The 24480-nt window shown below is 47.5% G+C and overlaps 1 protein-coding gene across 1 annotated transcript in view; it reads left to right on the forward strand.

The window, feature by feature from the left end:
* Ephrin (ephrin) overlaps nucleotides 1-24480 on the forward strand; it is a 40049-nt gene that overhangs the window by 10677 nt on the left and 4892 nt on the right. Inside the window, exon 2 of the mRNA XM_076380856.1 lies at nucleotides 23814-23955. Coding sequence (XP_076236971.1) covers nucleotides 23814-23955 — 142 coding nt within the window. The remainder of the gene's footprint in view (nucleotides 1-23813; nucleotides 23956-24480) is intronic.

Raw genomic sequence — 24480 nt, forward strand, 5'->3', positions numbered from 1 at the left:
CACGCCCAAAACTCCAAGAATTTCCTCGCTAATGGATCGACATGTTGACACGACAGTCGGTTTGTTCATGGCGCGGCACGCACAAGGGACATCCTCTTTGCACATGATAGAGGCGCCATGCGCCAAGGGGACGATTATTTGCAAACGGAGACTAATCACCCAGGGTTCCTCCCGAAGAACCCTCCCCCCTTTGACCCCTGTTCCCTCTGGCACGAAAACGCCAGGGGAACAATGGAAATACTTGGCAGGAGCGGTTCGTCTCGGGGGCCACCGGTTATCTGGCAGGATTATCTACCTTAAAATGTTTGTTCCTGAAATTTTGGTGGCGTGTACAGGCGGGCGCCATGTGCTTCGAGCTGGAACAATCTGATCGCGGATCTAAGGAATCTACTAGTGTAATATGATAGGGAGGTCTTAAAACAAAGACGTAGAAACCTAGGATACGGCAACATAACACCTGGACCCGGGCTACCTGCTGCCGGGTTTCTCGGCCCACCGTTTTCGTACGGCCACCTTTTTACACGCGTACATACGCGTTCGTTCGTTTTTTCTCAGAACGCGTCAGACGTTTTCGCTGACCAAAATGTAGCATTAATTCCTTGGACGTTAACGAACGAGATTGATGGATAAACGATGGGAGTGAGAATTTTTCGAGCACAAGTGTCACTTAACCGTACCAATGGAAGTTTTAGGAGATACTTCGAGTGGCTTAGAAATGAGAGGGATGCGTCTGTTTGTATGGAAATGGGGATGAGTGCCATGGGAATGGATAGTGTGTGGTAAAAGTGTCTCTAGAAGTTGGAGCGAGTCTTTATAGACGCGGAGTTTATGATAGAACTTCGTCAAGCACCAAACAAGCGTCGATTCAAAACCATTTAGTTAAAGGTTACCAAAAATATCTCCCACAATAGTTGGAGGCGAGCGCATCCTTTACAGCCTGATGAATGCGTGGCTCACTAATGACATCAGATCAACGAATGACTCTTTTGTGCGAGACCGAGGAAAGGTTATTCCTGAGGCGGTTGAGTCGCTCGTTTCCAGAAAGGTTTAACGCAATTCAATGGAGTATAACAAATTCCACGATTCGAAGTAAGAAAAAGGGATCGCCCGGAACGGCCTCTACCTGGGGACCCTGTTCGTAGCCGAACCGTTTCCCTCGGAGAGATCCACCTTCATACATATATCTACACATATATTTTTTTTAATTTCGGAGTTTCACCCGACAGAAGAGGATTAATGGGTGCTCCGAAGCAACGAAACCGTGACGCAGGGAGGAGAAGAAGGAGAGAGATCGGAGCCAGGCCGGGTATCCTGAAACACCCCATTCCGTCCACCCCAGGTTGCCAGGTTCCTCGAAGCAGGAATGCCATAATCTAGATAACCGAGCATAATAGAATACCTGGACCTGGACTGGTTGCTTTCTACCTCGTTGCACCTTCACCTTTTTTTCTCCCTTCCCTGTGCCAGCTCGTATCTCGTTGCTGCTCCTCTTCGCCGTTCCCTCTCTTCCTCCTCCAGCCCTTCTTCTTCCTCGTCCTTTCTTCTCTGTACTTCGCCCCGTTGGTCCTGCTCCCATCTGGTCAGCCGTTGCTGCTGCCGTTCGCTTGGCTTTTCCAAGATGAATCGTCGATGAGAGCCGAGAGATCCCTTCGTTTCTCGGTGTCCCAATGATATGGGAGTGAGAGAGGAAGGAGCATTCCTCGTGCTCGACATGGGACGAGGAATGCCGAAAGACACGAGGAAGACGGAGCGACAGCCCCATGTCTCCTACTTGTTCGTCCTGCGACCAGGACACGTGTTTTCCAACCGGACTCGTGGCCACCGAAACAAGGAAAAGTCCTGTTGGCATGGGGGAGAGACCCACCAGAACACGATCGTATCGGATTTCTCCGTTGGATCAGAAGCCCAGCCTCTCTGCTCCCTCGTCACACGCACGTGTATCCTAGGAGAGAAATTTCGTGAATGTCCTGATGAGAACTGGCCCCGTCACCCAGCCTTCGTTATTTCTACCCTCGTTAACGGTTCGACGATAATTCAGCGTCCATGCCGTGGGATCGGACCAGTGGCATGCTACAAACGAACGTAATGCTGCGGCTACCGTGGCCCTTTATTAATGACAATAATTTAGAGATATTCGATAAATGCCCTATGGTTTCCTCCAACAGATTAACGTAACATACGACCAGAATTCGGTACATCGGATTTTAAAGTATCAGGAGTTCGACTCGATGGACTCTCTATAATGAAAAAACACCTCGGTATCAAAAATTTGAGGTTGAACCGTGCACGCATTAGTATAATGGTCAGAATCTTTTTTTAAGGACGGAATGTCTCGAGACTACTGCTTCTAGATCCCCTGACACGAGTAGATGTTGGACATAAAGTTTGGTCCAGGGAAAGAAATCGATTTGATACCGGTCATCATGCGTTCTACCATTAACAAAACGTTCCTGAACGAGCAGGCATTCACAGAATTTTAATTCCTATCGGTGGAACGAACGATACAGCAGCACCGGCAGCATTCCAGGATTGTGTCTACAGAGGGAAGGAAGGCGTTGCACCGCGTTTGCCTTTACATTTATGTAGCCGTTACGAAATCTCGGTTCCAATTGTCCTTCCAGTGGGCCGATACGGATCGTTGCTCCGCGACTCTTTATCTAGATGGATCTCGACTGCCTTGCTGTACACGAAACCACGAACCTGCCAGAACAAGGGTCAAAGCTCTCTCTTTCTTCCTGTTTCTCGTTTCGGCTCTTCGTGTCGCGGGATTGGCGAGAGAAAACAGAAGATAATTAAACGTTTCTGCGAGGGAGAAAAAACCAGAAGACTTCTCAGGACTATTAAACATTTTGCTACGACTATTACGATAGAAACCAGTGGCAGAAAGTCTACGGAGAAAGGAAATGCTCAGGTTCGCGACTCGATACCCTCGAATGAAGGTTCGAGTTACTCGCTTTCGAGTAGCGTTTCGAGAAGAACTCACAGCCGGCCGATAAGTGTTCGCAGTGTTTCGCTTCCGGTTATGCTGATAAAGCGAACGTTGAATGGAGCTCGTAAGCGACATTGATATAGGACGTGTGCTGGAACGATCGGGAGGGAAGCTCGCACCTGGAATCTTCTGGCAATCTCCCATACGTGAAACCTGTTCGTTTTGACTCCAGCGTCGCGCGTATGTCGCGCGGTCGGATTATGAACTTCTTGATGAAGAGGGACGGGTTTCGAGCTGTGCCGAGATGGGTTAGAAAGCGGTGGCAAACGGGCTCGATAGTTTGCCAGATGGACCAGTTCTTCAGGGGCTTCTTTCGGGGAATACATACTTGAAGACTTTTTTCTATAGTCACCCGCTCGAGCTTGTAGTCCTAGTCTATTCTCCATTGTGTGCATGGACATACATAGATCTCCCATTAGAGGTACGAAAATTGAATCATCTCAGGAATGACAATAGTAATCTTGATTGAAATCTACCCTTTCATGTGTCAGCAGCTTTTTTCAGTAGCTCAACAAAAATTTTAATTATAAGCTGAATTATAATTTTGCTGTCAAAGTTGAAATTTTTCGCTTAGGAATGAGTCGCATTGATAATCCTGCGTTTAACAAAACACTTATGAATCGCGCATAGAATTCCATGGCGCGCGCAAGGACTACGCGAGTTGCATAATTAAAAGCAAAGCCACGGGTGTGTGTAATCCCATACGGGACGAAATATTTTGAATTTAATGCGTGGTCGTATTTTCCACGGCCGTACAATAAAACTACGCGTTCAGGCTTTGTACTGGACGGTTTTAACGCAGGCTGTAATAACAATTCCGTCTAAATAAAACGCCCGAGAACGATCGGGTGACTCTGGTCTATTCATTATGCTGCTCGCGAGCCCGTTGTTTTTCGTATTACATTACTCGTGTCATTATTTTATTATACATCCACGTTATTATAATCGTAAAATAATATCGAATATTTACGATTGTAATGACGCCGTAACGAGTCATCCCTCTCTCGTTTCGTCTGCCCGACCATGGTCACATCGTACATTATTCTCCTCGCAGCTTGGAAAATTTATGATTTGTCCATACCACTCTTGTAATATTAAACATACTTCCTCAGGTCTGGGTTAGGTAAATAATTAAAAATTGCATTTATAATCGATTAAAGAAAATCAACATTGGCTCAATAGCGACTGGAAATCAAGTTAGTAATAAATATTAGAAAATGGAATATTTTTTGAAAATGTTCTTTCTCCCTGGAGGAATTGAAATTTATCAACCGGTGTGAATTGTTGCGGAGAGGAAACGCGTAGAGGTAAGCTCGATTCACGCCTTGGCATTAATTTCCCCTCGATTTTCTTCATTTAGAGGCAGAAGCGCGTTAAGGGGTTCCGCTCGGAGCGTGACGAGAGAGAGCAGAGAGCGAGTTACGCTGCCGCGAAGCCGGAACGATTCCCTTCAGGGCGATCGTGGATCGTTATCGCGTGGAAGGGTAGGCTAGTCCTGCATCTCTTTCTCTCACGGCGCTGGCAAAAAGCGCAAAAAGATAGAAGGCCGACTCTCCAGATGCGCGATCATTTGTAATATTTAATTATGGTCGAGTCCGCGGGGAAGATTGTCTCGCTACTTTGGATCGAGGGGGGAAGCCTTTTTTGCCGAGCGATTTTGTTTCTTTGCCTGCTATTTGGATCGCGAGGGGCGACGAGCCTTAAGAATTAAAAGCATTTTAATTGAAAGTTAACTGGAAGGGGCGGGTGTTGAAAGTATTATTCGAAACCTTTTTTCCCTATGAATTTCGAATTCACAGCCTCACAGAATTATATAAAGGAACAGTCAAACCAAAGGAAAATAGATATTTCTATGGATAACCTACATAGTTAACCCAGGAAATGCAAAGTTGTAAAATAAGTACCTACGTAAAACGTAACCGGAGTTCTTACTATTGGATCAAGTGACTAAAACTTAGAATCTCTAAAAAAAGTCATTGAAACTTTGTTCGGTGCTAAATAAGGTGCTTTTACGTGTGATTTGCGATAAAACTAAAGCGAAAATGTGTATTTTTCCTCAATTGGTTTCACAAGCCATTGTGATCCCGAAGTTGCGTTCAACGATATGTGTTCTGATCTATTACAATAGATAACCGATAATGAAGCAGTGGAAAGACTTCAATTTGCACTCGATGAAGGAGAACGCTCCTCTCGGCGTTCGCACCTCGAAACTTTCCGTCGCTGAACCCCCAATTCGAGGTCATAAAAACGTACTGATCACACGAAACTGGATACCGTATCTGTAACGGCTACGACAACAGCCGATGGAGTGTTGAAAAGGCCAGGATCGAGACACGAGCAATCCATAATGCCTGGCAAATTGTCGGGTTAGCTCGCCGCAGAATGCGAACCGGCGTCATTTCCCAGCGGCATTCTTCTAAAATTATCGATAACTTATCGACGATTGACTGTAATTCCCCGTCATACGTGGACGCGGTTGCTCCACGACGAAAAACCTCGCCTCTCACGCTTTCAACCCTTCCACATCCTCTCGTGTACTGCGTCCGACTCAACTCATGAATATAGTTACAATTTTGTCCCACGATGTGTTTTTACCCCGAGGTCATGAGGGCTTTTTCTTCGAACGCCTCGTTGACCTTCTCATTAATCGCTCCTTGAACGCGTAAGGATGATTGAGAGCGGAGTATTTACCATTTTATGATTCTGAAATTGCTCGATATCACCTTGATGTAATGAGGGGAAAAATTACTACTTCTTGGAACATAATTTATGCAGGTATATTAGATTAATTTTCACAGTAATCTCCCTGTTTCTGGTATCCTGTCCTCTTGACAACTACTCATGGGAGTCTCGCTTGAAAAACAGAGTCAACACAGAGACATCCTGCATCGTAATCGCATCTATTATGCTGGTACATATCTTCTACAGCATTTTATAAGCAATCTCAGAACAAAATTGCTTAAACAAACACCCGCCACCTATCACTTTCCACTGCCTTTCCACTTCGAAGTCGGCAAACACCGTCTCCCAATAATAAAGCTGCTCACCTTTCTTCATTAAGTGACCAGAGCGTTCCACTCGTCACGTCTCTATTTATCGATCCCTCGTCAAACAATCGTCCATTCATCGGGATCCGAAAATATTATGTTAGCGACGACACGGATATTGCATGCCAGAGACGACGACTCGGTCGCCTAATGCAATTCTGATGTACGTGCCTAGAAGAGGTTCCCTCGAAAGGGCGGAGGAACGCCGCGGTGTACGTTCAGCTGAAAAGCCAACCATGGAGGACACATGCTCACGGTCGGAAGTGTTAAAAATCGTTTTCCCGCGCAGACGCTGCGCTCCGCCGGCTGCTCCTCGAGTGTCACGTTTGTCATCCACTCCCGCGTCCGTCCTTTTCGTGAAATTCTCGTCGGCGAGTGGATCAAGGAGATCCCCTGAGCGAAGACGACGTGTTTACATCGGCACCGAGCGTCCCTGGGGGATTTTCGTGCGGCTGAAGTGCTCGCTAAACGATTCGGATTCGCCGTGGCTTCTGAATGGCTGGCCCGATCAGGTAGGGATTTACGCGTTCCCTTGAATGGGGGTTAAACGGGGCCGGCTGTCCGATACAATGCACGGAACGAGCCAGCGACTCTCGCTTTTCGCCAACTTATCGTAGCAGTGCGTACGCCAGGGCCGAGGAACGCTGGCCGCAGCGTGGTCGAGCGTAGTGCAAACAAGACGCATTGAGATGTTGCAGTACACTCGTCGCATGGCAAACATACCCTGCTCTCGGTCAGTGTCTCGAGTTGACGAACAAACGCGCCGATTGAGGCCAGAGGAGGGGACGTCGCGTTGAAGGACTCGAGAGGAAACCGTTCCGTCGAGGATTTTGGAGGGAGAACTCTTTCAACCGATTAAGTAGCTAAAAAAGTTCGGATTTTTTGTTTGAAAAGATGATTCAAGATTTATTGTATACATCTCGGACTATACAACCTCCTTGATTGAGTACCATAAGCACGTCAGCATAAAAAAAGTTCGAAGACAGCTCCTATTAATTACTTCAATACTCCACCTCGTGATTAACTTCCCCCACTTCAGCTCTCGACCGTTCTAATCATCTCAAGCCTTTTTTTTACCCAGTCCATACCACATTCCCGTTTTATCGCGATCCAACGAAGGACTACGGGGAAGTTCCACGCGATGATGATCTCCAGCTCAGCCACTGAAACTTTCCTCTCGGCGACGCATTTTCCTTCGAATTTCTTAAAACATATAGGAGCTGACATGCCTCTGTACTGTATGATCAGCCGAAATATTCATGAATATATCTCGTATATTACATGGATCCCGAAATGCGAAAGATGTTATTACCAGGGCCTGGCCGTTCCCGGAGTAAGGCCAAGAATGGAGATCGCTCGGTGTTTCGAGGGCGAGCCGCGTGTACGGAGAAGAAAATGTGCCACGTAATGCGCCGCGGGGCCGAGACGAGGATGACCAGAGCGAGGAGAAGCGGCGCAGGAAGGGAAAGGATGACGGGAAAGAAGGCAGAGGCAGATGCAAGCAACAGTCAAGGAAAAAGGAGCAGCTGCACCCTGTGCACCGAACTATCCTCTCCCGACTTGCGTTATGATTCTATGCCTTCTCTGCCCCCTCCTTCCACCTTCGCCGAGTGCCGCCTCTTTTGAGGAAACGGAGACGATATGCGTTACGAAATCTCTCTGCATCTCCCTTCTCCCTAGCGTAGACCGCTTTCTTCTCGTGGCTTTGTAGCTGCACCGAACCCTCTGCCCTGTTTGGCCAACCGCGTGAAATCGCTGGCTCTGGTCACTCCGAAAATCAGAGTTCGCGCTGTTTACAACGGCCACACGATGGGGATAATGAATTCAAGCTGTTTTTGGTATCAGAACCCTCTTGGCGAGACTTTCTTGCACGCCTCGACGCGGTTGTCGTCGAGGGTGTCTTATAAGTACATAGTCATTTCGTGTTATCCAGAGCGTATAATTTTAACTCGTTCAGATGTGTCGTAGATGATATATGGTTTCCATTAACGTTGGAGTCGCTGAGTGCCAGAGTATTACGGTTTTCTTGCCGCGCTTCGAATCTGGTGTGCAATGGAAGCGAGAGAATCGCAGGAAAAAATGGTGAAGATTGGATGGATGAGTCTTTTCTCACTTAACACGTAGGAAAGGTGTAAATGTTGTGTGAGAAAGTGATACATTTACGGATTAAGTGATATGTGAGATTTAATGAAAGAGCAGTCTGTAGCACACCTCTAATTTAAATATAAGTGCACCTCACACATATGTAATTAGTACTTTTATTTACTGCACAAAATCTCTAGTTGTCTTATGATCGATATTGCATAATATTTCTACATAAACAGAGAAGTTAGTTCATACTCGAGCAACGAAGGTTATTAAGGAGGAGGCTTCCAGAAGTGGTTGAAAGTTTTTATAAGAAACTCCACCCGTTGCGCCAGGGGATCTTGAAATTGCGCGTCCGCCCAGCGCGCATCACCTTTTCACTTTGATAAGGATATCTCGGATCCGTAATCTCACGGACCGCAGGGTTTACTATATTTCTTGTCGAACGTTATCAAATACGCCGAAGGATAACTGGCTTCTGAGAAGGAACAATCTGCCGATGCACGATAAGCTTGTTAGTCTCTCGAGCTGTGTTCCCTCCCCACCTTCCTGCGCTCCAACTCTCCATCAAGCTACACTGAATCATAACTGACACACCGAATTAAAAGCAAAGTCCTCTTCCCCTTCGTTCCCTCTCTCTTCGTTCCTCGCACCGGTTCGTCTCTCGCGCGGTAATTACGAACACGGTGTTTATTAAAAGGTGTTGCAATAAAGCTAAATTAACCTGTCTTCGTCGATGGACGCTGGACCGTGCGTATGTGTGCGTATCGAGTTCGTTAAACATTTATACATTCGTCATCGGCGCTCGACACGTCTGCTCGGAAATTTAGAAACGCGTGATATCGAGTTACCATCGTTACGCTGCTACTTGCAACGAGTGGTCTTGATTAACTTGTCGAGGGATCAGTATGTAAATGACACGAAAACAAGCTAGGAACACCGTGACGAGTGTGACCGCAGAAATAATTTTATATAAATCTCGAATTATTTTTTATTCCAGACGACGATGAAAAAGTAGGACATAGAGGAACGCATAGCCTCAAGACTTGTCTCCAAGTGCCCCACAGTGGAGGCTAGATTCTCGTGCGCTTAATTAACTCGACTCCGTTTGCAAGACCGTTCGAAATTTCGCGTACACCTTCTAAAAAAATAAAGAACCCGTGCAAATCGCTGAAGAAAGAAGTCGAAGATGCGGGAAGAGCAAGAAAAAGGTGAGAGGGAGGAGAGGGTGGTGGAGAGCAGCGGTTATCGAAGGTTCAATCTTCGAGCCATGGGGCCGGTCACTATATGGGATTCTGGGGATACGGGGGAGGTAATCGATTACCATGGGACCGATCTTTCTCCTCCTTTCCCCCCCCTTTTCTCTCTCTCTCTCTCTCTCTCTCTCATTTCTTTTCTCTCCTTTTTCTTCATCTACCCCCTCCTCAGTCGGCCACCCCCTCCCAGCTTTCGGACCGACGCCAAAATTTATACCTGGCGGCTGCTACGGAGATGCACCCTCGTCTGAATGGAGGCAGGGCATTCAACGGCGCCGCGAACTGTGAAACGAAAAATATATGGTTTCCAAAAGAACAGCCGTAGGTCGATCCTCGAAGGCGGAGGAGAACGGAAACGGCGAGCAGAGAGAGAGAGAAAGAGTGAGAGAAACAGAAGGGTGAGAGAAAGGAAATGAAACCGACGAGCAGAGAGAGTATGAAAGAAGGTGCGGGGAGAGAATAAGAGGCGAGAAAGACCCCGACGCGTAGAAGCTTTCGCGAGACTCTCCAATGGGAGAAACAGATTCCTTAGATTTTAGAGACCAAGATTAGTGCTGAAGAACGACCCTGGACGTGTGTTACCTTGGACGGTATTGTCGACAGACAGTGGGACGTCTAATGACGAACGATGGGGACTTGTTGCCGTTCCAATGACCGACCCCCTGTGTTATATCGGTGATCTTCGGACCTTGGGATTTGGAAAACTATCGATTGCTCTATCATTAGTTTTCGAACTATTAGACTCGAATATTGGTTACAATGGATGAGAGAATAGAAGATTATATTTGGAAAAAAATATTAATACTTAGGCCAAAGGTTGTAAGAGGACACAAGATGGAAAATCAAGCAGACGTAAATGATTAGCCAAGCATGTTTAGTCAACGAAAGTGGAAAGAAATCACCTAAGGGTTCCGCATAAAAATCCTCGTTAAAAGTTCAAACGCGGTAGCTTATGCTCGAAAGCTTACTTTCCAGAAGCTTAACAGCGCAAGAACGATCCCAAATGATCATTACCGTTTCTAATCCCCTATTCATAGACGTTAAACTGTTACACCGCGGAGGTTGCCGGGCGCCGAGTGCCCTGCGCTCGAAAACACTCGACAAAAAACGCCCTGAAGCGACAAAGTACTCCGCGAACTATTAACCTCGGTCGACAAAGCCGAGCAAACAAAACGCTGCACTTCTGTCCGCAATAATTTTTTATCCCTCGTATCTGGGCACAATGGAGGGCCTTTCCCAAGCGAGATATCCAGATCAAGCGTGTAGCGTGACGACGCTGCGTGTCCCCGGCACCCTAGCCCAGGGTACACGCTCACAATCAAGTGGGCCATTATTTGCCGAAAACTCGACAGGACAGCCGGGAACCCGAAGGAAAATCATGCGAGATAAAAGGGGATGCTCGAAAGACATCAGGTATATCTAGCGCCAGCTCGCTGGATCCCCGAGAGTATCTGCCCCAGTGGAATCTTCTCCTCAGGTATACGTGACCTTCCTCTAGGGTCCTTGGAACCCGAACAGCAAAAGGAGCCGATGCGCTGTTGGTGTCGGACAAAGGCAAAGCGATATGGCGGCTTGTGGTGCTCGCGCGCGAGCAATGTTCACCGTGGCCGACGCGGTGTACGCACCGTTAGGCCCCATTTGTCTAGAACATCGGGATTTATGCCGAGGTTACTCCGCCCTTGGGCCTCCGAGAGTTCCACCGATTTACTTTTATGGCCCCTGCCTTAGCGCTGGTACAGCGCGCGGAGAAAGTCTTGCTTCTTCGTGGATGCTCCTGCCGAGGTTGCGCAAGGGAAAATGTTACACGCAGGAAACACGAGGGAATCGGTCCGCTGTGTAGGGGGACGGGGATGAGTTGTGAAACATGGCCGAGCAGTGGAGATGACGCGTACAAGAAACTGTATCGCGAGCATCTTGCTCTGTGATTCAGCGTTAGAGGAATCTGATTCATCGATGCATGGCGGATCGTTGGATGAGCATGCCGAGGATTTATGGAGACTGTTTTCTGTACGGTCAGTTCGTTTCATTCCGGACGCTACAAATGCAACCAGCAGACATAGACATAGATCAAGTGCAGAGGGGTTTCTTGAGTCAAGAGAACTCCAAATTGCGATACGAATTTATTATCGGGGATGTTCTATTTTCATTGCTTTCAAACTCTCTAGGATTCAGAGTCAAACAATTAAGTTCTCCACTTCTTCGAGGATACGTCCTCTTTTTACCTGACACTAAAAAGCTACCTGAAGCTACGCAAGCTTTCCGCCCCCTCACTCGAACCACCAAAGTCTCCTAGACCTCAAGATAAATACGCATCATCGTCGCCCGAACAAAGAATACTATAAAGCCGATAGAATTCCTGTACCGTTGATTCTCTATTCGTCTAAAACGACCAGGATTCGTACGAAAAGGTAACCCCGCCCTGAACCACAGTGCCAGAGGCCCAGCTATTCACGATTTGGGCTTAAGAGCCCGTGTGGAAAGGAGAGGGAGGAAGGTTCCTCAAGGTTGATTTCTACGCCACTTGTGCCTGCTCGGTATTGGCGCACGAACATTTTCTTCTCCCGCGTTCTCGGCTCAAATAGAAGACTTCTCCTCCCTCGCCCGACGGTATCCCGATTATCAGAGGTCCTTTGTCCCAAAGGACGCCGCACGTGGTGCGCGACCCAAGGTTGCCTGGGTCTTCTTTCGTGGGGACTCTGTTGGAGGAGTCACGTGCGAAAAGCAGCGAAGGTAAAAGTCGTCGGAGGTCCTCTGGCCTGTTTCAACGAGGCTTACGATCCTCTCGGTGTTTACCCGACTGCTTAGCACGTCGTAAACGGATGACGAGTCTATTTCCTCGAAACGAACGGGCGAGGACACTGGCGGCGGAAGAAGGAGGGCTTGATGTATGTGCAGAGGACTTGTCGAAGAAATCTTAGAGATGTTGACAAAGAGGGAGGAAGGGGCGATAAAGAGGCGGACAAGAAGTAAGGGAAAAAAGTTATCTGCCGCATGAAGAGGATCTGGCCCAGCCAAGAGTAAACGATAATGATGACTTCCTGATTCAACGCTCGTCCCGACGACCAAGGAAAGATTTCGTGTACGGACCCTGCTTCAGCACACGCTGTTCGCGTACACAGTGTTTGTTTACACTGTGCCATCCCCGAGAGCAAGGAAACGCAGTCACACGGAGGATCAACGATGCGTGGCTCCAAGTTTCATCGGGCCACGCTCATGGGAATACTCTCTGGGTACAGATACGGTATTAATGCGCGTCAAAGTCCCGATAATGGCGACCCAGAACGTTATCGCGTTAAGTGGAAACATTCAACAGTTGTAATCGAGGATAATAAATAGCTTCCTGTGGACCATATCCAGAGAGCGCCTTGAAATTTTCTAAATATCGACGTCGTCTCGTTACCGTAATCTGTAAACAGTGCGATTCTGGATTCGAGAGCTGAAACATTTTTTCTGCTACTAAGGCGATATCTTTCGCAGAATTCGATCGATGGAATTTTCAGTCATAAACAGAAGGATGCAAAAAATCATAAATTCCACGGTGATTCCAGAAATTTGGGCCTTCGGCGACTTCTACTTAACATAGCCAGATTTATATCAACAATCACCTCGCAAGGAATATTCTCTAAAATGAAACTCTAAAAATTCTGAAGCAGACGCAACACCTGCAGACCCCCCATGAACGTGTTTCATTAGCGAGGTGCCTCTCTTCCTTCGTCTATCGGTTTCTCAGGCCGAGTGCTCGCACAAAGACGCAAGGTCTCGCAGATTTCTCACCGATGGCGAGCAAAAGAGAATACAAGGAGGAGTAGAAAAGAAAGGGGACGACGAGGCGGAGGGACGCGGCAGGAAAGGGTCTCGGGGCTGGATGATTTTCCGCGAGTCACGCGAATTCGTGACTGAATCCCGAGAATCTGCCGGCGATGTGTCACGCTGGTGTGAAACGTCACGGCACTAGGAAGTGACCCCGAACTGTCGCTGGGCCCAACGCGCGCGTACCTGTGCACGACAATGTCCATAAACAATGGGAGCTATCTCGGGGATATCAACACGATGGCCGGTCGAGGATCTGACCCAGGAACGGGGCCCTGACCCCAAACGTGCACCGGGACACGGGTTATCTTCCATATCGGCCCGGGACAGAAATGTCTCAATGCGCAATGCGGATCTTTGTCGAAGGTGTGCGAATGCCGTGTTACCGGCGTTCTATCTCTGTCAAGGAAGTTCGCTTATCCAACGACCGAGCATCTGGCCACTTTGGGACAGATTAATTATAAGGATTATGGAATCGAGGCTAGAGATAGCGCATGATTAATGCAGGCTCGCTGGTCAGTTTCGTTAAGACAATACGGAGCAACAATAGGAAGGAGCATTAAGAGGTGATGCATGGGAATGGTTTTGGAGGCCGCTGAATGAAAATTATACAGGCTGTTTAAGAGTTGTTGGTTTGCAGTTTGAGATTGAGATCAATGTACTCGATACAGATTAGATGGAGATATTTTCGTTTGGAGTATGTAGTAATTGGAGGCTGTGAATTTGTGTTCTTACTTGAGGAAAGTATTTCTAAGTATTTATATTAATTATTGTAAGACATGAATTGTATCTATCTGTGTAAAGTATTTTTGGCTATTTGTCTGACCAATTATTCGTCACGAACAGCGAAATTGGGTATCTTCAGAATACACAGAAGGAATGCACAATTTTCCCGGATATTTCACTGCCCGAAAGATATCGAAACGATTCATGGTGCTATAACTTTGAGCCGAGAAGTTCCAAAACCGATTTCAACGTACCATTTCCCTGTCGTAGGAACAAACATTTCCATAATCGTAAACCTTTCATCGACTCCCCTCCCTCGGGATCGGTCAGCGCCGCTGGTAGTGGTATCAGCCATAAAACTGAAGAAGCTATAACGTACCAAGGTCACGCCGCAAGCTCTCTCTCTCTGTCCACGCTTTCTTTCCGAAAGCCGAGTGCTAATATACCGAACGGTACTCGGTCGAAGAGTGGTTCCGTCTAATCGACATTCGGGATCGCCGTAAACTTGCCGATCGTAAAATTAAATCGTCGTTAAATGTGGTCGGGGGTCGCTGCGATCTTTCGTTGCTTTCACGAGTCGATGACAACGCTCGAGTGGCGGGGAGGCAAGAAAAAAGATTGGTCGAAAAAACGAAGTCAAATGCCACTGCATCACTCCTTAAATTGCTACCGAGGGGATGTAGTTGATATCTTGACGTTACGCCAAATGGTACCTTAAAATCTCGTGGTATTCCATCTGCTATATTCGCCTCGGTTAATTTCGAGGGACCGTGATTGCGAGAAAAAATTAAACGGAGAAACGTTTAACCTCTTCAGGGGACCACTAACATGGCGCAACATGTATGATTGTCAAAAGAAGATAGTAGGTACTTCAACGTGTACCTCATATGAACGCTAATTAATAATTGAGATTAATTAACAAATGGGCTGTATCTCTATCAACATAGTCCCTTTGTGGTTAACTATATGCTTTTCCATGTGTTAATCGACATGAATGCAACGGGGGTCTAGAGAGCGAAGACTGCGGTCGCTTTCGACACACTCGAAACGCCGCGACTGATAAATCTCTGGCTACCAAGCCGTCGGAACTCGGAAAGCACGCGCGTCGTCGGGGCGCTTCAGCCACGTGGTGCGCAACCTCTCGGGTCACACGACTATTTCTTTCGAGGAGGAGCATTTGATCACCGATCGGGACAGACACTCCTTCTACTCCCGTGGTTAGTCCAATTACAAAGCAGTGGCACGTTGCGGCGCGTAAATTAGGGGAACCCTGGCCGAGACGAATTCCACCGCAAATTACAGACTCCGACTCTTCGAGGAGCCTAATATATGTTAAATAGGAATATTTTCAAATTATTACCATCACAGAATATAACACACATATAAATTATATTTATTCAGAATCGAGACATCCTAGAGAAAGCTTCCATTCCACGAATCCTCTTTTTCATCCCCTCCAGCAGACACTACTCCATATTTAAAGTCTGAATTATAACATTGCCAAAGAAGTGGTCCGAGGATGGTCCGCTGAGACCATCGAGCGCCATAAATTCATAAAAGAAAAAGTCCCATTGTCACCTGTTCGCGTTGAATTCCGGCAGGCGAGGAGAATCGTGTCGCGGCTTTCGACGCGCTTGATAAATCGACGCTACGAGACAGAGTCCCGAAAACACGTGCGCTGCGGTATAACGTCCCGGCGGACTATTTCTTTCAACGGCGGCCCTCTGATCTCAGGCCGACTCTGACACTCCGTCTGGCCACTTTAGTGCCTCCATTCCACGCCTCGCGAGGGAGGTGGAACGGCGTGCGTTTGTACGCTTTGCACGGCTTTTAATAGGACGCTACGTCGCGGTACGCGTGGATCGATGAACTTTCAGTGGAGTCGCGCCACGCCGTCGGGATCGTGTTGTTCTCAGGCGAACGATAGGTCGTAGCTGCCCCCTGAGTTCTTACCTCGGACGCGAGCATCCCGAGCATCCTTGACTTTTTTCTCCGTCATTGATATGAATTCGGAGCATTCGAGGGAAGCTACAGTCGACGTCAAAAAAGACGAGGATAGTGGGTACAGTAGACTAGCTATCGTTACTGTACTATTTGGATACGACTGTGTCCCTCGTATCCCTTCGTAGAAAATGAAATGGTCTCTATATTTGTCAAAGGGCAGAGTGAAACGAAATGGAGTGGCGTCTGTGAGTAGCCACATCACTTTGATCACCTTGTATTTGGATTGGAGTAGGCCTTTTTAAGTCTCAGTTTTTACGGTCGATATGCAGATTGCTTGTCTCTGTTAATGTTGCAAATGAATGTTTTTATCTGTAACACGATCTCCCGCCGAGAACTTTGATCTTGAGTAACACGGGAGCAAAGGATCGTCGCTGACGTCTTCGGGCGTCGCGAAGAACGTCGTAAATTTTATAAATGCTTTCGTTGACGATATACTCACTTTGTCCCCTCTTTTAAAATCATAAACCACGCGATGACGGTGACGCGGCATATTTTCCTAAAGATTTATATTTGAAAAATAATTTCCTGACAATTCGGCGCCTGATGAAGCTGTGCCTCTTCAACTATTTCTTTGAACTGTGGCAAAATGAATTTCTTCTAGTTTGCTATCAAAATATTATACAACGGCTCCTCTAGACTTGATTAATTTCATTCAGCCTAGGTTGAACGCTATTATTCACGGTGAAAGTTTCTCTCAGATTTCAAGTTTCAGTGAAACTTTCATCGAAACCCGAATACTTGATCGCTGAGGGAAGCCAGACCACAGCGAACAGCCACAAGTTCTCGAATCGGTTCGAATTTTTGAGAAAGCGGCAGAAATCGATCCGTAGTTCACCCTTCGACTATGAAATTCAATCGAACGTCGTTGTTTCCTCAGAAATCGCGTGAATCCCATAACCACCCGAAGCAGAATGGTTAGCAGGGGATCAACCACGGTAAAATGTGATGGATTGTTGGTGGTAACAGGTCTCTTTTACGCAATCGGTCGATTCTTCGCGTCGCTACTTGGAGGATGAAGAGAATTTTGCTCCGAGGGTCAAATAATCAAGAGACTCGTTAACTTTATTTCGCCTTCAGTGCTCAAGAATAACATTTCTTCCCCAACTTTTTTCCATGCTCGTAAACCCGACGGGATTATCGAAGCTCGAGGAAAACTCGCGATAGATTAACGCAATTAGGATACGAAACTTTTTCGTGTGACTCAGCGAGAAAAGAGCCGCCAGATTTTCATCCACAATTGCTCCATCTTTCCTTTTCGTCTTGAAGCAATTGTGTGCCCAGATGTAGGCGTAAATTATGAATCTCCAGACATTGGATTATTGGAAAAAGGAGAATGTTCCCGTCGTCATCGAGACTCTATTGTGCAGAAAGCGGGATGAGCAAAATGCAGAAGAGTAGCAGGAAGTCTGGTCTAGCCGGTGGGGTATACGAGAATAGACCGAACGAGGGACAGATTCGTTCTTAAGAGAGAGAGAGCAGACGCTGGGAGGAAGAATACAATAAATATTTGAAGTTAACTAATAATAACGCCGGCTCCTCGTTCTAATGGCACGGAGAAGACGAAAAGACGCCGCCGCCAGGCGACATAGACGCCCCCCGGCAAGAGGAGCACGACGACGACCGACAAGAGGATCACCCGCGCACGCTTTTACATAACGCATTAATGTCGTGCATTAAATGGGCCGACTGCTGTGGCGCATAGTGGACCATCTTGCAGGAAGTTATTATAAATACGGCACGAGATCGTGGTATTCGTCACGGTACGGAAAGCCACGGTTATGCCGTCTTTTATAAATAATTTAAAAGTCAGATCCAGGGAGAGGGGGGACAAAACGGAAAGATGTTTCGGCAAAAATGTCGCGACGACGATGGAAATAGATTTAAAGAATCGCATACGGAACAGCAGTCTTCTTTTATATTCTTGGGACCGTGCATGTTACGTTGGAGGCAATCTCAGGGTACTCTCGTTCTTCTTTATGGCCGGCTTTGCTGGATGTCGAGACTTCCTCTACTTTCGTTGAGTCTCGGAAAGGGGGGCTCGTTTATTAAGAGTAATTGAATTAAGGCGATTTTGGAGGGACTTTCCCTAAAATCTTTGAAGTATTGGATAGTCGCAGGGCTTTGTGGAACTCTCTTTGAGGAGTTGAAATGATTTTCTTTGACAATAAGAAATGAAAACATCTGAATTTGTTGAAGGAGCAACTGCTGAATGACTCAACAATTGTCGAAACAATTCGAAACGGCTATTTCAGAGCAGCAACAGTCAGGATCGGGGAAATCAGACCAACGTTAATGGTGTCCATTCAGACTCGTTAAAATAACTGCCATAAAAATAATGACGCTGAGCAATCCACGGTCGCGTCGGGTTTATGTCGGATTGTGATGGTTGCCAGTGCGAGAGGAACAAAGGGCCAGTGTTATATGGTGCAAAAATAAAAGCAGTTTGGGGGTGACCAATCACAGAGCACGGTCGAAACCGTGGAGGCAAGCAGGTGCAACAGAGAGGTGATACGTAACGCGTATCTGGAAAGGAATAAGGGATTCCCATATTCCCATATTCCCGGCATATTACTCGAATTTGCATAGAAAATTAACATTCCGGTCGCCGGTTCGGCACACGGACAGCGCTCTTTCATCGTGCGTGTCGTGGCGATACGCTACCGTGACTAACGCGCGAATTATCATAATTACGAGAAACGGAATCAGGAATCGTCTCCTCCTAAGCCTGTCTGAAAGGAGAGAGAACCGTAGAGGCCGAAAATCGAGAATCGTTTTAACGAACCATCGGCTCTTTTAAATAATTCATACGAGTCCCTGTCTCAGTCACGCCGTAAATTTTCAATACTAATTCCCGGCGAACATTACAACACACCATGCCTCGTCAGCGGTCAAATAGAAAAGAGAGAGGAAAATACGCATTATACGGGCACAATGCTTGTCTACGGAATGAACATGATGAATGAAAGAGTCAAACGATGGTCTCGAAGACGGTAACGTCCAAGGATCCATCCACGCTCCGTCTTTTTGCTCCTCTTGCTTTCTGTTTTTCCCTCGCGCTCGCGCGTACGCGCACTCTCCTTGTCTCCTCCTCCCTCGTTTTCTCCTCCATTCGCCCTCTTTGACGCAGTCCCAGCTTTGATATTCCTGCCAGAATATCCCACTTATACATAGTTAGTGCATAAGCCTGCTGCTGCTTTCTCCGCTCGTCTCTCCCTCTCTCCGCCCCTTTTGTCCTGCGTTCCTCTACGTCTCTCCCTCGCGTTACCCTTCCTCTATGCCTCTTCGTTCTTCCAGAGTCTCTTCCTACAGCGAGGGTACAATTTCCTCCGCGTTTCTCATCGAGTCTTTGTCCCGTCGCGTCGTCCGCGAAACGACGTTGAACGCTTTGAATCGCGCTCCGTCGGCGTGTTCCGTTCTTCAGAGATAACTGAGCGGATGGATTCCCCTGATGCGGCGAAACGAAGGTCAGGGATCGATGATTAAGGGATCTCGTTGCGGGAGAGAGCGTGTCGTTTTGTACGACGCCGTCGATCGCGGCGGTTTCCATTGCTTCTTCGATCCTGCGTTCCTTTCCGCGTGATTCCTGAATACCGTGAACCCCGTGGAAGAACGACGGTAATTACACCGATAGGAATCTCGCGTAATTGCGGCTCGAGAGGCGATAACTTTTTACCATCGACTCGCCCCCCCCCCCTCCCTCTTTTTCTAAGCCGATCGTCGAATAGGGAAGCGATAGAGCTGAGGTCAACGGGCATATGGCAGCTGTAAATTCGTGTTATTGTGGGTGGAAGAAACCTTTTCCAAATTATAGGAATACCTTTTGCTTCAGATCAGTATTTCGGTGGACCACCCAACTTTACCATGGATTCTATCACGGGATTTCGCGAAATTCCCAAATGGATACTGAGATATTGTGGAGGGGACAAATATTTAGCCTTCCTATAAAATCGAAAAACGCGGCGAATAATTTGGAATTGAATGAACGTATTTCGTAGCAAGTATCGAAGGAGAAAGAAAAGGGGTGGCGTAGACTGTAGGCGAAATTGACCTCGGCCAAACACGATCGACAGATTCTATTTCCAGGGGTCCCGAAAACGACGGAGGTCCACTGAATCGGGACACGCCCACTTTTTCGCTGTTCCAATTAGCCGGAAGCCCTTGTGCAGGTTTTATTTGTTAGTTGATTGGTGTCGAGCAGACAGTAGTGGGAATTAATGAAGACAGTTGGGGGGTAGGATATGTCGAGCAGTTATTGGCCCGTCCAGTAATCTCGTCGGTGTTCGCGGATTTTGCAGAGCTTCGCATCTCGTCGAAGCAATTAGCCCCGCAGACACGATCGACCGAAAGGGACCCGCGATACGTGCATTAGACGAGTGACACGGAAATTACGAATAAACGCGTGGAGGCCTGGGTGTCTCATGATCAATTACCAAAGAAAAATACACGACCATGGAAAGAGTGATACTTTCTGGTGTTCTCCAATGATAGACACTTCCTTCTAAGTATAGTTCAATAACATAACAATGTCTACTTCAATATTTGGAATACGATGAGCCTTTCCACGAGTATGTGACGTTATTACAAGACAACGTTGTTATAAGAGAAGGGGATAAATAGCTAACGCGAGCCTGGTCTGATCGTTAGTGTCGGATAGACGAAAAGCGTGTCGAAGGAGCCCTCGATATTCAAAGACGCGCAGGTTTCAGGTTCGAAGGGGTCACTGTAGATTCCCCATACATATTCATGCCGAGTATTTACCTAAGGCCAGAAAAGAACTGTTAAGAACCAAGGCAACGTATCGCATTAATACTCCGAGGGTCCTCGACGAGATCCTACGAATACGTAGGTATATGCAAATGACACCATTCCCGCCGGGGAAACCTTTAAATCACACATCGAGGCTACCAATAACACATCAACGATCGTAACACAAAGACAGCCTTTATACGCCGGCGTACCAGCAGCGACGAGCACCAAAACGCTCGTCCTCGAGTTAAAAGGATCGCGTTCTATGTACCGTAACATGCAATAACAGCTTCCATTGGGCATACTTCGAGACTGGGGATTAAAATAACAAATAGAGGTGGAATAATCGATGAAGAGGGAGACGCGTGTTACGCGTAATCGGCGTAGACGTCCATGACGAGGGCTCGCGGGGCAGTTTTTGCAAGGCTGAAATTCGATCATCGTCTCTTCAGAAGTCCGCTCCGCCGCGAGATTGATGGCGGCGATATTTAATCGATGCGGAGAAGCGGTTGAAGGCGCTAATTTTAAAGCCCCGCTGCCAAAGATCGTACAGTGTTGCAGATCCTTGTAAAAAGGAAGAGCAGGGAAAAGATACGCAAACAGGTTACGATCGTGGAACGTCCGACGTCTCGGCTATTTAAATTTCCTTCGCCGCCTCCTACCGTCCGCTTATCTCGCTTGGTCGACAACAGCGAGAAAGGGACGGCGAGGAGCTTGAAGGGGGGAATCTTTTCCTTCAAAACGAAACCTCTAGCGAATTTATATATCACAATTCACCGCGCATCGCTGCCATTAACGCGTCGACGACCGGAGAACAAGGCAGGCCACGGTACATCAACCTCCGTGGAAACGGAGCTGCCCGGGCCGAAGTACCAAAAGGAGCCACGACGTGCTTTTATCGCGAGTAATTCGGGCCACGATCGTACGTATACGGTGTCTAATAAATTCGTGAATGGCCAGCCTGCGACTGAAATGTCCTATACACCCACGCGCAACGCACGCACACAGAGGTGCCGTATCGCGCGAGCAGACCAGCGGCCGAACGGGAATACGCTCGGGCCTCCTCTCCGCTCCGCGCGCTTGTGTTTGCCGCGTGCCTCGACTCTCGAGGTTGTTGGCGTTGGTTGCGCGCGCTTAGGGTGGGTACCGAGGCCCGACGAACCGACATGGGGGCACCGAGAGAGAGCGGATATTATCGCCAAACGTTAATTTGGTCGAGGCCCGGCCTACCTTCCAATTTTCGAGCCCTTACACGCCCACTTACGAGATTGTCCGTTAATGCTCCGAAACGTCGAGACGCGTTTTCGACGCCCGCGTTTTACCGCCACGGTGTGCTTTACGGACTCCACGGAACTCTCTCTAGATCTTGCTTGCGTGGCGAGTTATGGAAATAATGTCTACACGTGTAGGGGGAAATGAAACGTAATGATGAAGATAGATCACGGTAGTCTGTGTGCAGGGAACTCCAAGGTGCAAGTACTTTTGGGTCCTGGGTTTTAGACGTCTAGGTATTGAGTTTCTTTAGGTCTTAAACGTTTCTCAGATTGTAGACCTCTATGCTTTCTCTATGGAGGTTGGATCCTAGATTTCTGGGTACTGAACTTCTAAAGGTCCTAAGTTTCCTAATATCACAGTAGCCTAGACCCCTATTAAATTTTCCTAAGCAATTCTATACATTCCAGCTTCTATGTATTATGTTTCCCTAGAACCTAGACCTTCAAACAGCTCTCCGCGCATTGAAAGAAAACACTTCGATGCAGTAAATGCTGACACAGCGCGGAAATTTCGCTCTGTCCTTGCAAGAAGATATTCATAAAAGACTTCCTTATTTGTTTGCAGTTTCGAAACCGATAACGTCCCTTGTATGCACAAATGTCGCGATACTGCAACGATAAGGTAACGCATATAAAGAAATCGCTCGTGGGACCTTCAGGCTGAAATTAAATTGTGCGTTGCGAAAAGAGTGGCCGCGTCCGTTCAGGCGTTAAGAAAACAGGGAAACCGTATTTCAACGGTGGCTGAACATTCCCGCGGACACGCGGCCATCACGCGGTCGTGTATCTAATTTATGTAACGCAGAACAAATATACGCCGCAGCCGCGTGCGTACGTAAACGGCGAAAGGAAAATAAATACGAAGGGCGAAACAAGTGGAGCGTCCCCGAGAAGCAAGAAAATAGTTCCTGCGCCGATTCGTAGGCCCCGAAATAGGGCGGTGTGAACAGCAGGAGACGTTACTGTACACCGCGCAACGTGGAACAGACGTGTATTGGCGTGTGTGAGCGCCGTTCGAAAGAACCGGTTATATAGAAACCGTCCTCCACCTTCCTCCTCTTCTTCTACTACTTCTTCTGCCTCTTCTTCTTCTGCTTCTTCTACGCCTCCCTTTCTACTCATTCGCCGACCTTTCGTTCCATCCTCGCCAAGTATCCAGCAAGCTCTGCTACATAATACAAGCCAGCATCTATACACAGACGAGCCTGTGCACGTGCACATACGTGCACACACGCGCAGAGGCCGTATGTACACTTACGTGGGGTCCCGACACCACGGGCGCCTGCCTATCTGACATTGGGTGCCTACGAGGGCGAGTCCGCATCGTTTCTTTTTCTCCCTTTCCTGACCTGGCTACCGACAGACCCCAGGGGAACCATGTACTCCCTGCGAGGATCCTCCGGGGGCGTCGGAATTTCGCGGATACCTCACGGATAGCCTGCTTTCCGACCGAACGATACGCGGAAATGCTCGAATCTGTTGTACCCTCCTCGAGACATCCCGCGGAGAACGAGAGGTGGTCGTTAACGTTTACAGTCATCGCGTTGATGTTTCTGAATTCATTTTCAGAACGATGGATGTTTCTTGACGAGCTGTTAGGTATATTCGGGATGTACTTTTTTCTCTTACGAAGAGTCGATTTAGATATTCGGAGGTTTCGGGCTTTCACGGCCCGGTTTTCTACAGTTCTTACTGCTGAGGCTTTCGAGTATAAGTCGTGTCCTTTTGCAATAAATTTCTACACTGCTGAGTGTGTCATTTAACCCCTGGCAGCAGTCAGAACCGTATCTAAGTTTTGTTTGTATCTGTTAGACATTGAGAACTTTTCACTAAGGTCCAATACGCTGATACTAATAAATGTGTTTCTCTGTTTCAGATTTCGAATAGACAATACAGACCACATAATAGACGTGAACAAGAACAACGCGGCGTTCGAGTACGATCAAGTGAATATAATGTGTCCCGTGTATCAACCGGGGACGTATGACGATGACGCAGAGAAGTATATCATCTACAACGTAAGTATAAGAGATCGCAATTCAACCAAGTATCCAGTCACGCTTCCGGTAAAAGTTTGTTACGAGCTATTCCTTGTTCGACGCGCACTCAGATCAACAGATAAATCGAATTACACGACTGTAGGGACCCATTATTCGAAATAAAAAATTGTCAAAGGGCGTTGCGGCGGTGTTTAGACAGCTGTTGCTACTCGAAACTCGTTCGTTAACTCGCTCAGACCCCCAAGAACGACTTCCGCTTCGTAGCCAACTTTTGACACTGCGGCACCCTCGAGGGGATGCTCACAGGTCTGTTCTACCCTGCTCATAAAAATATTCACGATGGAATATCGTTAGCCGACATTCCTCAAATAACAGAAATCGCTCGAGCCGTGTACCTAACTGCGTCTAATCGAGGACCGCAGAAAGAGCACCACGTTCCATAAATCAAATTGTTGCTAACGTCGCGAAAGTTCCCCCATTCTAGCTTTCACCAAATTCCAATATAGCAGACGCAAGCACGAACTACGAATCATCCCTACGATC

Source organism: Calliopsis andreniformis, chromosome 6, assembly GCF_051401765.1.
Source record: "Calliopsis andreniformis isolate RMS-2024a chromosome 6, iyCalAndr_principal, whole genome shotgun sequence".
In the NCBI taxonomy this organism is placed as follows: Eukaryota; Metazoa; Arthropoda; class Insecta; order Hymenoptera; family Andrenidae; genus Calliopsis; species Calliopsis andreniformis.